General features: G+C 44.5%; 1 protein-coding gene across 1 annotated transcript in view; it reads left to right on the top strand.

The window, feature by feature from the left end:
* Positions 1–17326, top strand: part of nfkbid (nuclear factor of kappa light polypeptide gene enhancer in B-cells inhibitor, delta) — a 159083-nt gene that overhangs the window by 12556 nt on the left and 129201 nt on the right. Inside the window, exon 3 of the mRNA XM_078199151.1 lies at positions 1715–1830. Coding sequence (XP_078055277.1) covers positions 1715–1830 — 116 coding nt within the window. The remainder of the gene's footprint in view (positions 1–1714; positions 1831–17326) is intronic.

Below are 17326 nucleotides of genomic sequence, written 5' to 3'. Positions count from 1 at the left end.
TGACTTCTATTGAATAATTGAGATCAAATTAAGACTTAATTGGAAGGTCTGTTAACTCATTCCTAAGAATTCACACTTTCACCCTGGGAAAAAGCCTCTGACTATCCACCCTGTCTGTGCCTCTCATCACTTTGTAGCCCTCTATCAGGTCTCCCCTCAGCCTCTGTCTTTCCAGTGAAAACAATCCTAGTTTATTCAACTTCTCCCCATAGCCAACACCCTCGAGACCAGGCAACATCTCGGTGAACCTTCTTTGCACTCTCTCCAAAGCTTCCACGTCCTTCTGGTAATGTGGTGACCAGAACTGTACGCAATCGATGCCCATCACAGACATATCAGTGGATATTTATGACCTGGGGAACTATATGCAGTTGCTGTTTTCCCAGCAACGCTTAAAGTCAGACGCCAGAAATTTCCTTGGGCATTGTTACAGTCAGCAGCCATTAATATTGAGCAGAATTCTGGACACACGGGTGAACAGAATTTCTGACAAGCCAGTCAGGAGAATCCACAAGGAAATTCCAATGAGGATGTTCCAATTAAACACCAGGGTTGGAAGTTGTATTTTAAAATTCTGATAAATGATTGCTAAAAAATCAACTTATTTTGTACCACTTGATATAAAATATCACTTAAGGTGCTGTTGAATGGGATATAATAAAGCAATGACTGTAATAGGAATCATTGAGTTATATTTTCCTCCATTTATTAATTTTAAATGCAAGGGTGTAAAGCGAGAGGATGCCATTTATTTACCTGGAAGTTTTGGAGAGAGTGCAAGGGAGGTTCACCAGGATGTTGCCTGGTCTCGAGGGTGTTGACTATGAGAGGTTGAATAAGCTAGGATTGTTTTCACAGAAAGACGGAGGCTGAGGGGAGACCCGATAGAGGTCTATGAGAGGCACAGACAGGATGGATAGTCAGAGGCTTTTTCCCAGGGTGGAAGTGCCAATTACAAGGGGGCACAGGTTCATTAAAAGGAGCGAGCAGAGGAAAATATATCGATAATTTTATAATATCAGATTTGAAAGTGAGCCATTTACAAAGCTTGAGTGAGAGGTGGTTTATATGTGCGTAATATGAAACGTGCCAGCCTTCAGCACAACCCAAGTCTCGTTCCTGATGAGAATAAGTTTATTTGATGACATTCAAACTGAACAGTTAAACTAGATCAGTCAACATTTTTTAAAGACAGGGCAGGCTAAAAGATCTTTCAGCCCCACGTTTGCGATATCTGTTGGTCGACAAACTGTGACAGTGCATCGGAATCGAGGATGAGATCCATTATATTGCAATGTATGGCGTCCCTTTTATTCCAAGTCAAGGGCAGGAAAATGTCTTAAGAACAGGATGTACTAATTCAAAAAGACTTCACAGGTGTTTCCTTTTAGTACGTACTCAACGCACGCGAGTAGGCCTACGTTCGCCTGCTGAATTTGTGAAAATAAAAGACTTTTGAAACACTGCCTTTTTGCCTAAAGCATGGGGTAGTCATTAAACCCATCGGCTAAACGTTCATCTCTCTGCATAATATCTTCCAGAGCCCACTGCGAATGACAAGTGCGAATCAGCGGCTTCTTTCTGTGGTTGCGCCGCGCTGAGGAAAATTTAAAAAAAACGCAGCCACAAGAGGAGAGATTGGACATAACATGATGACATCAGCTGCAGAGCGGGACTTTAAGTCTTAATTCTCTGCAATGTTGCATTTCGCCAGCTTGTACACATGTTCCACTGAAGCACTTTGTAAGAACCTAGCGATGTCAATTATGTCTGCATCAGAGAGACGCGAGAGAGATTACAATATGTCACAGAAAATGCACTGGCAAAAATGTAAGTACAGTTTCACTTCCTTCGAAACGTAGGACAATTTATTAATCGAACTTTATTCATATGAATATTTCGTACATTAATATTTTATAACAGGTCCACTTCTTAAGAGCTGGAAATAAGACATATACCAACTAGAATAAGGAAATAAGTATCTAATTGACATTTGTGTCTCAATGTTTGTCTATATATGTTAAATAATTACTTACATTTGTTTATACAAGCACTTTATAATGCTGTTTCTTTTTATTTAAATTTCATCAGTCGCTGGAACAATAGCCTTTTCAAACTGGAACCTAATGTTAAAAGCTTTATAAAATTACCTCCCAAAATAGAATTAAGCACACTCTTTAAGACAGCGGTCTAATGGTACAAATTGAGGTTTAAAGAATTCTACAGAATAGGTGACAACTCTTTACTGGAGTACTTGGTGAAAATTATTTAAGGTTCCCTTTAATATGAGTGCGATCCAACAGGATTAGCCCGCCTGCAACATACCTGTAGAAGACAGATGAATGTCTATTAGAAATTAGTGAGATTAGAAGAAACATTTGCCAAATCTAGAACTACCGAGTGAGTTATTGAGCAGCTTAAGTTCTGGATGGGATCAATCTGGAAAGGTCAGGAAGGAATACTCCTTCATAGGACTCCAATTGCGATGTGGATTTCCACACAAAACAATAACTTCCTTTCATCCAGATTCTGGAAGACCTTCTAGTGCACTTCCATTATTTGTGATTTTTATTATCGATAAATATTGTTTATGCGCCTGTTCTAACAGTTTAAAAACTCACCAGGCACAGCAGCCAATGAAGTCAATCATAGAGACCCTGCAGTGCAGGAGGAGGCCGTACGGCCCATCAAATCTGCACTGACAACAATCCCACCCCAGGCCCTATCCTCACAACCCCACACATTTGCCCCACTAATCCCTCTAACCAAGACTTCCCGGGACACTAAGGGGCAATTTAACATGGCCAATCAACCTAACCAGCACATCTTTCAGATTGTGGGAGGAAACGGAGCACCCGGAGGAAACCCACGCAGACACAGGGAGAATGTGCAAACTCCACACAGATAGTGACCCAAGCTGGGAATCGAATCCAGGTCCCTGGAGCTTTGAGGCAGCTGTGCTAAACCATTGTGCCACCGTGCCACCTCACTAGTAACGCTGGAAATGATATTGTGCAATATTAGTTTATGGACACTCATTGCATTTGCGTGGGATAGCAAAGTCATTAATCTCTCTATTTTAACAGGGTTAATAGCTCTGTTAAAATAATAGTTAATAGCTCTGTTAAAATAACAGACAAAGCAATTTTATATGGGTGTGGTAAATTTCTACCGATTAACATCGCACAGTATTATTTTCCAGGTTTCAATAGTCAATTGCTTTGAGTGGCGGAATATTACTTCCATGCCCTTATGTTTATCTTTCTTGACATTGCAAATACTTTATTGTTACATACCGTGTATAAAAAGGCGTACCACAGGTAGGGAGACAATTCATTATCAGGAAAAATATCTGTCACAAATGCCCATCCTTTAAGGTTCACGCTTAACAGAAGCAGAATTTTAGTTACTACTTCATACATCAGTTTATTAAGGCTCGAGCAAGATTTGAATTTCTGCTAAGCTGGGAGTTAGCTGTGGAAAAGGTCGGCAAAACGAGAGTGAGGAATGTAATTGTCGAATTCAGGATTGATTATTCAGCAGCAGAAAATGATATTCTTAGTTAAAAGTATCAAGAAAAAGTGGGTTTGAATTTGAGGAAACCTTTACTTTCTGAGTGGGTGTCTTATTTTGAGAGGGCGTTCGCTGAGTCTCTCAACGATTTCCAATGTGTGTGCAAAAGTAACCGGTGTTCACTGAGGCGGCACAGTGGCACAGTGGGTTAGCACTGCTGCCTCACAGCGCCAGGGAGCCGGGTTCAATTCCAGCCTTGGATCACTGTCCGTGTAGCGTTTGCACATTCTCCCCGTGTCTGCGTGGGTTTCCTCCGGGTGCTCCGGTTTCCTCCCACACTCCAAAGATGTGCGGGTTAGGTTGATTGGCCATGTTAAATTGTCCCTTACTGTCAGGGGGATTAGCAGGGTAAATATGTGGGGTTGCAGGAATAGGGCCTGGGTGGGATTGTGGTCGGTGCAGACTCGATGGGCCGAATGGCCTCCGTCTGCACGGTCGGGATTCTATGGCTCTCCCTGGTAGATCCATTTTCACTTCAAGCAGAAATTGGTGAAAGAAGGAATCTGTCCCATTGTCACATTTCTTCAACTGAAGTTTGAATCTACTGATTAAGAAGTTCTAAACGTTTCCACCACTTTATTCCACGCACCATCTAAAATAAACTGAAATTGTTGAATAACTTCCTTAATGTAAATGAATTGCCCTATATTAAACCAAATTGGCTTGTACATTCAAGAGCTGACAGGTCAAATAAGCAAAGAATTTGCCACCTTGAGAAGATGCATATCTTCAACTGATTTCTACAGGTAACCAAAAACCATAGAGACTGAAAGATGCAGTATTAAGGAAATGGAAATATCAGTTTATACATAGATTGACTAGTGGAAGATCTACCACTTTTTAATAAAGTGATATTCGTTGAGTGAACAAGGTGTATATTTACTAGTTAATAGGGTTCCACTGTGTGGTGTTAATATTATTTCTTTCCTCTTGGTTACCGAGGTCTGATTAATGTCGGCTCCAGTCTTGAACCTGGTGATCAAATGACATTAGCACTTTTTGTGCTGTGGCTTTCCATTCTTCTCTATTTCCAATCTGCCTTAAAGTCATTTTCCAAAGACAGAATGGGCGCATTGGAAAAAAGATTCAGATAGCAAAACAGGCATCAATTGAGACAGGTTTTCACTGGGTGACATTGGGCACATTCCTTTCCAAGTCCATTCCATTTGATTTCTGTGGTGCTGAATGGGAGGTTCACGATATGAAGTTTAAAGTTCAGAAGCTGCTCCTATCTACAGCTAAAATATTCCTCTTGTTCGAATTCAAAGGAACAAGCCTAGCTTTCATTATATTTTTCAAATTTGATAAAGCCACAATACTATTTTTTTTCAAATGTGCTCATTTGATTCTTACCAATGGCAAAACTAGTTGTATATGAAAGAACATGCCCATTCCAATTAAGAAGATAATAGGAGCAAGAATAGGTCAGGACCACTTGAGCCTGCTCCGCTATTCAATAACTTCATGGTTGATATGATCATGACCTTTAATTCCACATTCCTGTCCCTTTACCTTTTGACACCCTTATCAATCAAAAACCTATCCCACTCGGTCTTGAATTAATTCCTTCCCATGTTTCTTTAGTTATCCCTTCCCCATTTCTTGAATTTGTTCCTCAGAGCTCCAAAGGGAGACAAGTTGATTCTCTCTTCAACTTCCTTTTCCTCTTGCTGGAAAAGTATCTCAAATCCTCCAGATGCTTTAGCCAAGACCAGCTTTCTTTGAGAAGCTGTGGGTTCGAGTCCACTGCATACTTCACCGTATGACATGACGTGAATCTGCCGGCAGGGGGTGGCGCGTTGTTTGCTCATGGCTGGTCCTGCCACCGTCAATGGGAATTCCCATTGACGCCACCCCACACTGGCAGGAAACCAGCAGGCGGGACTGGGACGCTAGCAGGACCAGAGAATCCTGCCGGCATGAACGGCCAGAGAATTCCGGTTGCTGTGTCTATAGTAGAACCAATATCAACATAGGCCTGTTCTTATATACTCAGGATATTTCAAAAGTTTGCCAATTCCAATCCATTGGGTCTTAATCATTTTACCTCGACAATGTCATGTAATGGCAATGAGTAGTTCCACTCTTGGCAATGCCTTTCATTGGTAATGGGCCGACAAGTATGATTAGAAAATCTCAGTGCTCATTTTCGACTAATAAATTTGAAAATTTTAGTCCAAAATTTGAATCAAAGATTGTCGCTCTCTCCCTCCTTCTCAAAATATATAGTTTTTTTTTGTGAGGGAAGATAGCGAGGACCAAGTTAGTTGAATTTTTATTGGCACTTAGTGTGAAAGAGAAAATCCATTACTGTACTCTTCATGGATCTGGTCAAGCGATTGTAAGAGTGGTGATAAGTTCTCATAGTCACTTCTGTCCTGTGAGAAATCAAAGAAACTAATTCATACCTGAAAGAAAATGCATCTTTTAAGAGCCCAAAACTGCCCATGAATGTTCAGCACAGGAGTTCACTGAAGGACGCACTTGTTATCATGTATGATAGTATGTAGAACATGTACAACAAGAACAGTGAGTCCATTGCCAAGGATTTCCTTTGGGCTCTGCTGACATAGCTTTGTTGGAAGTTTGGTGAATGTTTACATTGACATTTCATGAACAGTGATCGGACCACAGCGAAAGCAGTGGAGTCGGGGAAGATCATCCCAGCTTTGCCTCATGACAGGAAGGGCCAGTCCCAAAAGAACTTCTATATAGCAAATACTGAAAATTTGAGCACGAAACTTTATTCTAAGAACAAAAGGACAGAGTAGAGTGATCACAAAGGCAGTTCAGGTGATCTTAGTTCATAGAACATAGAACATTACAGCGCAGTACAGGCCCTTCGGCCCTCGATGTTGCGCCGACCAGTGAAACCAATCTAAAGCCCATCTCATCTACACTATTCCAATATCATCCATAAAGTTCAGGTGACATTATAAACCATGAAAGCACTGCATACATAATTTACTTATAACCATTAGCTGCTCAAGACCAGGTAGCTAAACTGAAATCATTTCCATGTCGCTCTTTTCGTGATAGTTAAGGTGATTGGATTATTTTTTGTGGCTTCTTCAGTCATTCATTTCTGCGATGTTACAACTCAATGGCCTCATCGTTCAAACAGATCTGATATAAACACGACACTCATAGAAAAATTCATGTGTGAGAAATTGAAGGGCGGCATGGAGGCGCGGTGGCACAGTGGTTAGCACTGCTACCTCGCAGCAGGGAACCGGCTTCAATTCCAACCTTGGGTGAGTGTCTGTGTGGGGTTTTCTCTCTTTGTCTGCGTGGGTTTCCACCAGGTGCTCCGGTTTCCACCTACTGTCAAAAGATGTGCAGGTTAGATGGATTGGCCATTCTAAATTGTCCCTTAGTGTTCCAAGATGTGTAAGTTAGGGGGCATTATTAGGGTAAATACATGGGGTTATGTGGATAGGGCCTAGGTAAGATGCTTTGTCAAAGAGTCAGTGCAGAATCGATGGGCTGAATAGCCTCCTTCTGCACTGTAGGATTCTATGACTTCAATCATTTCTAGTTAATTACTAGGAGTAAAGTCTCCATGTTCTATCATAGAATAGAAACCCTACAGTACAGAAAGAGGCCATTCGGCCCAACGAGTCTGCACCGACCACAATCCACCCAGGCCCTACCACCATATCCCTACATATTTACCAGCTAATCCCTCTAACCTACGCATCTCAGGACACTAAGGGCAACTTTTAGCATGGCCAATCAACCTAACTCGCACATCTTTGGACTGTGGGAGGAAACCGGAGCACCCGGAGGAAACCCACGCAGACACGAGGAGAATGTGCAAACTCCATATGTAACGCTGCCAAACTCCAATGTATATCTCTGATTAACGACTAAGCTCTTTTGGTACTTGAATTTATATTGACATTTAGAACATAAGAACTAGGAGCAGGAGTAGGCCATCTGGCCCCTCGAGCCTGCTCCGCCATTCAATCAGATCATGGCTGATCTTTTCGTGGACTCAGTTCCACTTACACGCCCACTCACCATAACCCTTCATTCCTTTACTGTTCAAAAATCCTTGCCTTAAAAACATTCAATGAGGTAGCCTCAATTGCTTCACTGGGCAGGGAATTCCACAGATTCACAACCCTTTGTGTGAAGAAGTTCCTCTTCAACTCAGTCCTAAATGTGCTACCCCTTATTTTGAGGCCATGCCCCCTAGTTCTCGTCTCACCTGCCAGTGGAAACAACTTCCCTGCTTCTATCTTATCTATTCCCTTCATAATCTTATATGTTTCTATAAGACCTCCCCTCATGCTTCCGAATTAGTATAGCCCCAGTCTACTCAGTCTCTCCTCATAAGCCAACCCTCTCAACTCCGGAATCAACCTAGTGGATCTCCTCTGTCCCCCCTCCAGTGCCAGTATATCCTTTCTCAAGTAAGTTTAATGGGAGAGTGAAAATCCATTGCTGTATTCTTTTATTGAACTGGTCATGTGATGGTGAGATAAATTCTCTTTTCTATCCTGTGAAAAATCAAAGAAATAATCCATATATTAAAAAAATGGATAAAATATACTAACTTTTTGCAACAGAAACAGGAAATGCTGGAAAATCCCAGCAGGTCTGACAGCATCTGTGGGGAGAGAATAGAACCAATGTTTCAAGTTTCCACAGATGCTGTCAGACCTGCTGGGATTTTCCAGCATTTCCTGTTTTTGTTTCAGATTCCAGCATTTTGCTTTTATCTTAGTACTAACTTCTTGAATGCAATTAATGTGTGAATAATAGGGAGATGCAAATATCTCTAAATGATTTTGAGTGGAGATTTTGATCCTTCCTTTGGAAGGTTATGGTGCTACAACATTCAGGGAAGTACAATGGACTTTTATACTTCATCAGTTCTGAGTCCACAGCATAATACCAACTAGAGATCATTTGTGGTCCTTCTCCCCCTCACCTACAACCCTCAGCAAATCTGCAGCTCCACCATCTACCTGGCTCTGAACTGTTGTTGGAATTTAAGAAAGGTGTTTTATGGCAGTTTGTAAAGGTTGGTACATCTGTTAGCTATATTTCAGAAACGGCTAATGTAGAAGATCACCGGTGGCACAGTGGTTAGCACAGCTGCTTCACAGTGCCAGGGACCTGGGTTCGATTCCTGGCATTGGGTCACTGTCTGTGCGGAGTTTGCACGTTCTCCCCGTGTCTGCGTGGATTTCCTCCGGGTGCTCCGGTTTCCCCCCACAGTCTGGTTAGTTGCATTGACCCGAGCAGGCCCCGGAGTGTGGCGACTAGGGGAATTTCACAGTAACTTCATTGCAGCATTAATGTAAGCCTTACTTGTGACGAATAAATAAATAAACTTTAATATTTAACCTTCCAACCCTACCTAAGAGAATAACGCTGCCAAAAATACTTCATCAAAAAAAATCAGGGCTCCATTCTGATCAGTTCGTCGTTGTTGTAAATTTGAAGTCTGGGTTATTTACAGTGCTGATGTGGAGATGCCTGCGTTGGACTGGAGTAAGCACAGTAAGAAGTCTCACAACACCAGGTTAAAGTCCAACAGGTTTATTTGGTAGCACAAGCTTTCAGAGTGCCGCTCCTCCGAAAGCTCATGCTACCAAATAAACTTGTTGGACTTTAACCTGGTGTTGTGAGACTTCTTACTGTTATTTTCAGTGCACCAGGACATCTTAATCAACCTGGATTATTTCACTCCACAACCTTTCTCCTGTGCAATTATGGCAGTGTTTACAGGGTGGTATACGACCTAGAAATGACATTGTATTTCTTCACACACACTGAATGCTCCGGGAATAGCTGGGGAAAAAAGTTTTGCTTATGCTTTGATATTGGCTCATTATGCGATATCAGATTGAATCATAGGCTGATACAAAACAGAAGACGGCCAAGCGACCCATCGTACTTGTGCTGGCTCACAGAAAGCGCTACTTTTCTAGTTTTACAAGACTGTTCTTTCCCCTACAGCCCTACAACACTTGCCTTTACAGCTACGTATCCAGTTCGCTTTGACATTTGCTTGGCACTGCACAGGAGGATTTTTATCAGCTAGGTTTCCACTCAGGGGGAGAGAGAATGGAGTCCGTATCGAACTGGCATTGAAACCTCAAAGTCAGTAACAATGACCAGTGGTCGAAACCAAAAAATTACAGAGAAGCATATCTGAGGTGACAGAGAGACGCAAAGCCATGAGGGACTCGTAGTCACAAATGGAAAATGGGTTTATGGGAATCGCAGTGCACTGAGATTAGTAATTCAGGGGCCAGGGTTTTTTTTTTAAAGAGATTCTGCTTTCACATCGAAAACTGAAAACAAGAAATAAATGTTTTTTGGACTCCCAGGTTTTAATTTAATGTACATTCAAAAAGTATCTTTCATTATCCATCCATCCATCACAGAAACTTTACAGTGCAGAAGGAAGCCATTCAGCCCATCAATTGTGCACTGGCTCTCTGAAAGAGCCTTCTATCTAATCCCATTCCCCTGCCCTCTCCCCGTTACATTGCACATCATTTATTTTCAGATTGACATCCAATTCCCTTTTGAATGCCTCGATCAAGTTTGCCTCCATCACCCTCTGTGGTGGACCTCAGTTGTGCCTTTGTCCTATATGGACCACCGTTGTGTGTGCTTGTCATACCTGGACATATCCCCTTCCAGTTTGGTTCCTCCCTTCGGCACCTAGTATAAAGGTGGCTGTCTCCTCCCCCTTGTTCAGTCCAGGTTGGTTATATGTTGGGATCTGCTCCTGATTCTGTTGTGAATAAAAGCCTACACTTATATTGGCATATCGGTAGTCTTTCGCCTTATTGATAGCGCATCACCCTCTCAGGAAGTTCCGACCAGATTCCAACTGCCCTCTGGGTGAAAAAAAATTTCAGCGCATCTTTCACCCATTATTTTGAATATGTGCCCTCTAGTTCCTGATGTCCTCTTGAGATGGAACAGCTTAGCGCTATTCAGCCTGTTCATGTCCCTCATGATCTTGAATACATCTGTCAAGTCTCATCTCAACCTTGCCTTCTCCAAGAAAAACACTATGGGTGGGATTTTCCGGCCGCCCTCGCCCCAATTCCGGAAATTCCCGTCCAGGGTCAACGGTCCGTGTCCCACCCGCTACGATTCCCATGGTGAGTGGGACAGGGAAATTCCACCCTATACGTCTTAAAAACAGAGAAAACTCCATGTGGAAAACAAAATCAATGGAGAGTATGGGAGAGGCACGATGGCACAGTGGTTAGCACTGCTGCCTCATAGCACCAGGGACTTGGGTTCGATTCCCGGCTTGGGTCACTATCTGGGCAGAGTTTGAATTCTCCTCGTGTCAGCGTGGGTTTCCTCCGGGTGCTCCGGCTTCCTCCCACAGTCCAAAGATGTGCGGGTTAGGTGGTTTGGCCATGCTAAATTGCCCCTTAGTGTCAGGGGGACTAAGTAGGGCAAATGTGTGGGGTTATGGGGATAGGGCCAGGGTGGGATAGAATCATAGAATCCCACAGTTCAGAAGGAGGCCATTTGGCCCATCGAGTCTGCACCGACCACAATCCCACTCAGGCCCTATCCCCATAACCCCATGCACTTCTCCTAGCTGGTCCTCCCTGACACGAAGGGGCAATTTAGCCTGGCCAATCCACCTAACCCGCACATCTTTGGACTGTGGGAGGAAACCGGAGCACCCGGAGGGAACCCACACAGACACTGGTAGAATGTGCAAATTCCACACCGACAGTGACCCAAGGTGGGAATCAAACCCGGGCCCCTGGCGCTGTGAGGCATCAGTGCTAACCACTATGCCACCCGTGTGGACTGTGGTCAGTGCAGACTCGATGGGCCGAATGGCCTCCTTCTGCACCGTAGGATTCTATAATTCGTGTTATATTGCAGCAAGAAATATGTGCATATTATTTAGAACAGCCCTGTGATGTTGTTTAAATCATTTTGGCCAGATATAGAACTCTGACTTGCGAAACTGCTAAAATGTAAAAGTATGCAATTTGAGTCTGGGGTTTCTTTGCACATTCCAGTGGTCAAGATTACGGTTAAACATGCCTGATACTGAACATAACCTTCACCCCTGGGAGATCAGCTTAGACACCTGCATTTCTGACGCTACATTCTGTTTACTCATCTCTCTGCCCTTCCTCTTTTCGTCCAAATAAAGCGCTCATTCTAATATATTGGAGTGGGGGCGGGGTACTTTTGAGGGAAGTGGCTTTAAAAACTCAATACACTGATGAAAACAATGAGGTTTCATATCTGCCAGTATTTCTGAATTCTGGGTTTCATTTTCTGACAAACTCAACAAAGAAATTGCTGTTCTGTGTCTGTTTGGAAGAAGGTGTCACCTGCAGATTTAGAAGTTCACTTGTATTCACCTTTTGAATCTGGCATTTAAAGTTAAGTTGAAGCTAATTTATTAGTCACAAGTAAGGCTTACAATGCAATGAAGCGACTGTGAAATTCCCCCAGTCGCCACACTCCGGCGCCTCTTTGAGTCAATGCACCCAAACCAGCACATCTTTCAGAGTGTGAGAGGAAACCGGAGCACCCGGAGGAAACCCGCGCAGGCACAGGGAGAACGTGCAGACTCCACACAGACAGTGATGACCCAAGCCGGGAATCGAACCCGGATCCCTGGCGCTGTGAAGCAGCACTGCTAACCACTGTGCTACCGTGCATTAGCGTCCTCCCCCTGTTGCAAGACGCATCGCTGATTTATTTTCAAAATAGTTCTGCACACTCTTGTGCTTTTCCACATGTTCTGGGGCCCCTTAACAAAATAGCAAGTCACAGTGTACGATTGTTTGATTGGGAAACAGGAGGGTTGACTTGTTCAAGATCATAGAATCATAGAAATCATAGAATCATAGAAACCCTACAGTGCAGAAAGAGGCTATTCGGCCCATTGAGTTTGCACCGACCACAATCCCACCCAGGCCCTACCCCCACATATTTACCCGCTAATCCCTCTAACCTACGCATCCCAGGACTCTAAGGGGCAATTTTTAACCTGGCCAATCAACCTAACCCGCACATCTTTGGACTGTGGGAGGAAACCGGAGCACCCGGAGGAAACCCACGCAGACACGAGGAGAATGTGCAAACTCCACACAGACAGTGACCCAAGCCGGGAATCGAACCCAGGCCCCGAGAGCTGTGAAGCGGCAGCGCTAACCACTGTGCTACCGTGCCGCCCCCATTGCAACAGCGCAGTGTAATGCAGTCTCTCAGGGTGCACCACAGTTTAACTATTGCATTGAGCTACGATGCAAATGAGCTTGAATCTCATATCAGTGTTGCACATGACACTAGCTAAAGGAACAGAATATGTAGGTGAGGAAGTATTGTTGCAACTATACAAGGCATCGGTGAGGCCGCAGCTGGAGTATTGTGCACAGTTTTGGTCCCCTTATTTGAGGAAAGATGTTGTGGCATTGGAGGCAGTTCAGAAGCGGTTCACTAGATTGTTTAAAGCTTATTTATTAGTCACAAGTAAGGCTTACATTAACACTGCAATGAAGTTACTGTGGAATTCCCCCAGTCGCCACAGTCCGGCGCCTGTTCGGGTCAATACACCTAACCAGCACGTCTTTCAGACTGTGGGAGGAAACCAGAGCACCCGGAGAAGCCCACGCAGACACGGGGAGAACGTGCAAACTCCACACAGTGACCCAAGCCAAGAATCGAACCCGGGTGCCTGGCGCTGTGAAGCAGCAGTGCTAACGACTGTGCTACCATGCCGGCCCTCAGTCCAAAAGACATGCTGGTTAGATGCAATGGCCATGGTAAATTGTACTTCAGTGTATGGGCGGCACGGTAGCACAGTGGTTAGCATTGCTGCTTCACAGCTCCAGGGTCCCAGGTTCGATTCCCGGCTCGGGTCACTGTCTGTGTGGAGTTTGCACATTCTCCTCGTGTCTGCGTGGGTTTCCTCCGGGTGCTCCGGTTTCCTCCCACAGTCCAAAGATGTGCGGGTTAGGTTGATTGGCCAGGTTAAAAATTGCCCCTTAGAATCCTGGGATGCGTAGGTTAGAGGGATTAGCGGGTAAATATGTGGGGGTAGGGCCTGGGTGGGATTGTGGTCGGTGCAGACTCGATGGGCCAAATGGCCTCCTTCTGCACTGTAGGGTTTCTATGATTTCTATGTATGCAAACAGGCGCAGGAGTATGGCGACTGATTCCAGAGATATGGGGTTTGTCGTATGAGGAGAGATTGAACAGTTTAGGCCTATACTCTCTGGAATTTGGAAGAATGAGTGGAGATCAAATTGAGGTATACAAAATGATAAAAGGTATGGAGAAAGTAGATGTGGAGCGGATGCTTCCTCTTGTGGGGCATTCTAGGACGAGAGGTCATAGTCTTAGGATAAGGGGCAGCAAATTTAAAACAAAGTTGAGGAGAAACTACTTCTCCCAAAGGGTTGTGAATCTGTGGAATTCGCTACCCCAAAGTGCGATGGATGCTGGGAGAGAGTGAGTAAATTTGAGGAGGAGTTAGACAGATTTTTAATTGGTAATGGGTTGAAAGGTTATGGGGAGAAGGCAGAAAGATTGGGATGAGGAGCGTATCAGCCATAATCGAATGGTGGAGTGGACTCGATGGACCAAATGGCCTAATTCTGCTCCTATATCTTATGAACTTATGAACACAACTGAATGGGACCCTAGGGAGCAGGCAGACACACTCTGCTAAACTTGGGAAGTAGTTCTGAACTTGGGATCTGATTTGCACTGCAGATTTAGAGATTTCGGTTGGGTTTCACCAGTCTCGTGCACCCCGCCACCACTGCTAACAAGAACGGAGAATTTGGCACTCAGCCAAATCCCCACTCACTGCAGCGGGACTGGAGAATCCTAGCTCAGGCAAGCTTGGAGAACTCTATCCTTAGACTTTATAGCAGAATTAAATCTGATAGAATGTAAGTCCGCCTGAGGACTTTGTTAAGTTTAAGTTAATTTATTATTGTTATGAGTGGACTTACATTAACGCTGCAATGAAGTTACTGTAAAAATCCCCTAGTCGCCACACTCCGGCGCCTGTTCGGGTACACTGAAGGACAATTTAGCATGGCCAATGCACCTAACCAGCACGTCTTTTGGACTGTGGGAGGAAACCCACGCAGACACAAGGAGAACGTACAAACTCCACACAGATAGTGACCGAAGCCAGGAATCGAACCCGGGTCCCTGGTGCTGTGAGGTAGCAGTGTTAACCAATATGCCACCATGTTATACATTATATTGAGAGGCAACAAACATGAATTACCCATAGAACCATAGAATCCCTACACTGCTGAAAGAGGCCAACTGGCCCATCGAGCCTGTACCCACTCTCCAAAAGACCATCCCACTCAGGCCCTCCCCTCTGCCCGATCCCCGTAACCATGACTAATCTATTTAACCTATGTATCTTGGGACATTAAGGAACAATTTAGCATGGCCAATCTACCTAACCCACACACCTTTGGACTGTGGGAGGAAACCCAAGCAGACACGGGAAGAACGTACAAATTCCACACAGATAGTCACCCAAGCCGGGAATCGAACCCGGGACCCTGGCGCTGTGCAGCAACGCTGCTAACCACTGTGCCACTGTGCCAAACGGGTGCTACCCAGTTCAACTATTTGCTGCATTCTTCCCAGCAACGAGCAACCTCTGCACATGCTTGGGATTCCTCTATCCCGGTTTTAGGATTCAGTCAACTACAATAACTTGCATTTATACAACATCTTCATCATAACACACCCCAGGATGCTTCACAGAAGAATTATCAAATAATAATTGACACTGAACCACGTAGGGGGAAAAGTGACTCAAAGCCTGGGAAAGATGTAGGTTTTAAGAAGCGTCTTTGAGATTCAGAGGCTGAGACGCTTAGGGAGGCAAATCCTGTTCTTGAACCAAGGCACTGAAGGCACGGCTGCCAATGTGGGAGTGATTAGAAATCGTGGGTGCACGGGAGGCCAGAATTGATGGAGCGCAGAGATCCCGGAGGATTGTAGGGCTGGAGGAGGCCATGGAGAGAGGGAGAAATGAGGCCACAAAAGCATTTGAAAAGAAAGGATGTGAATTTTAAAAATTGAGATGTTGCCAGCCTGGGAACCAATCAGTAAGGGCAGAGTTAATGGACCTTGGTGTGAGTTAAGGGCTCGCGGGCGTGGGGTGATGTCAATGGGAATTCCCATTGACAGCGGGAGGACCAGAGAATCCTGCCACTAGCAAACAACACGCCACCTCCCGCCAGCAGGAAACACGCGGCTGAGAGGCTGGAGAATCTCACCCAAGATACAGGCAGCAGAGTTTTGGATGGGCTCATAGTTCAGAAAGTGGAATGCCGGCAGGAGAGCATTTTGATTGCCGTCTGTGTTGTTATTGACAACCTGCACAAACCATGGGCAAAAGTTAGAAGTGCACCACCTTTAACATTGTTTAAACCCCAGACAGCACCTTACTGAAGACATTGTATCGCCCCCCCCCCCCCCCCCAAGTATCAGTAACTTACACTTACCCTTGCATTCTCAATTACTGATTGGCAATGCACATTTCTCATCACCAGCTTCCTTTATGGAAATTAAACTTTGGTGAGAGGAAATATAAGTGGTGGTGGAGGAGGAAGAGGAGGAGGAGGAAGAGGAGGAGGATCAGAAGGAAGGAGGAAACCTGCAGCTGCAGGGAGAGCAGCAGAGTATAGATCTTATCGGATCCTTTACCCTCCCAGAGTTCATAGACCCACGCAATATATCCGCATTTCTCAGAGAAGTGGTGCGTAACAAGGCTTTCATTCTCTGGAGGAGTTATTACAATGTCATGTCATCTTCTCCAGCTAAACCTGCATCCTAAAGCTACCATAGCATTTCCCCCTGACAATGAAAGTTGCTGGCTTTTTCTTGCCTTTGGTTCCTTCCAGGCTGTCACAGGAAACATCAGCATTTACTGCTTGTAGTAAACAGGTAACTGATGCTATGTGATCAAAAGCAATTTTGTTGCATTTATTCTTATGGACAGAATAGGGTAAAAAACATGGAAACTAGAAGCTGGAGTAGGCCATTCAGCCCTTTGAGCCTGCTCCACTGCCATCCATTATGATCATGGCTGATCATTAAATTCAATATCCTGATCCCCCTCCTTCCCCCATATCCCTTGATCCCTTTAGCCCCAAGAGCTATGTCTAATTTCTTCTTGAAATCAGACAAGATTGTGGGGGCCACAAGACTGCAAGTCTGTCATCTCCCCCGAATCCAATTAAAGCTTCATTGACTGAATTCATGTCACTACATCAACTCCTTCTCACAAACACCATTGCCTTTTATGAATCATATGTTTTCTGCTGTAATCATAGAATCCCTACAGCCCATTGAACCTGCACCAACAACAATCCCCACCCAGGCCCTATTTCCGTAACCACAAGTATTTACCCTGCTAATCCCCCTGACACTAAGGGACAATTTAGCATGGCCAATCCACCTAACACGCACATCTTTGGAGCGTGGGAGGAAACCGGAGCAAAGTCCAAACTCCCATTCTTTCGCCCTGAGTAGCAAGGAAGAATCTGTCTTGCTTGGGAGCAAGGGCTAGTTAGTGCCTGCACACTTTACTTATGACTGTCCTCAGGGCTCCACACGCACTGAACAAACTACACTGCAACCATTGCTCAATTCTTAGAACTATTAGACTCCTTGAGCAGAGGTTCTTCTCTCCTGAACAGGACTGGTAACACCCTGAAACACACCCCACAATGAGTGGCACTGT

The sequence above is a fragment of the Mustelus asterias genome, chromosome 27 (genome assembly GCF_964213995.1).
Source record: "Mustelus asterias chromosome 27, sMusAst1.hap1.1, whole genome shotgun sequence".
NCBI classification, from domain to species: Eukaryota; Metazoa; Chordata; class Chondrichthyes; order Carcharhiniformes; family Triakidae; genus Mustelus; species Mustelus asterias.
The sequence above is the reverse complement of the archived record's forward strand: the minus strand, read 5'-3'. Positions and strand labels throughout refer to the sequence as shown.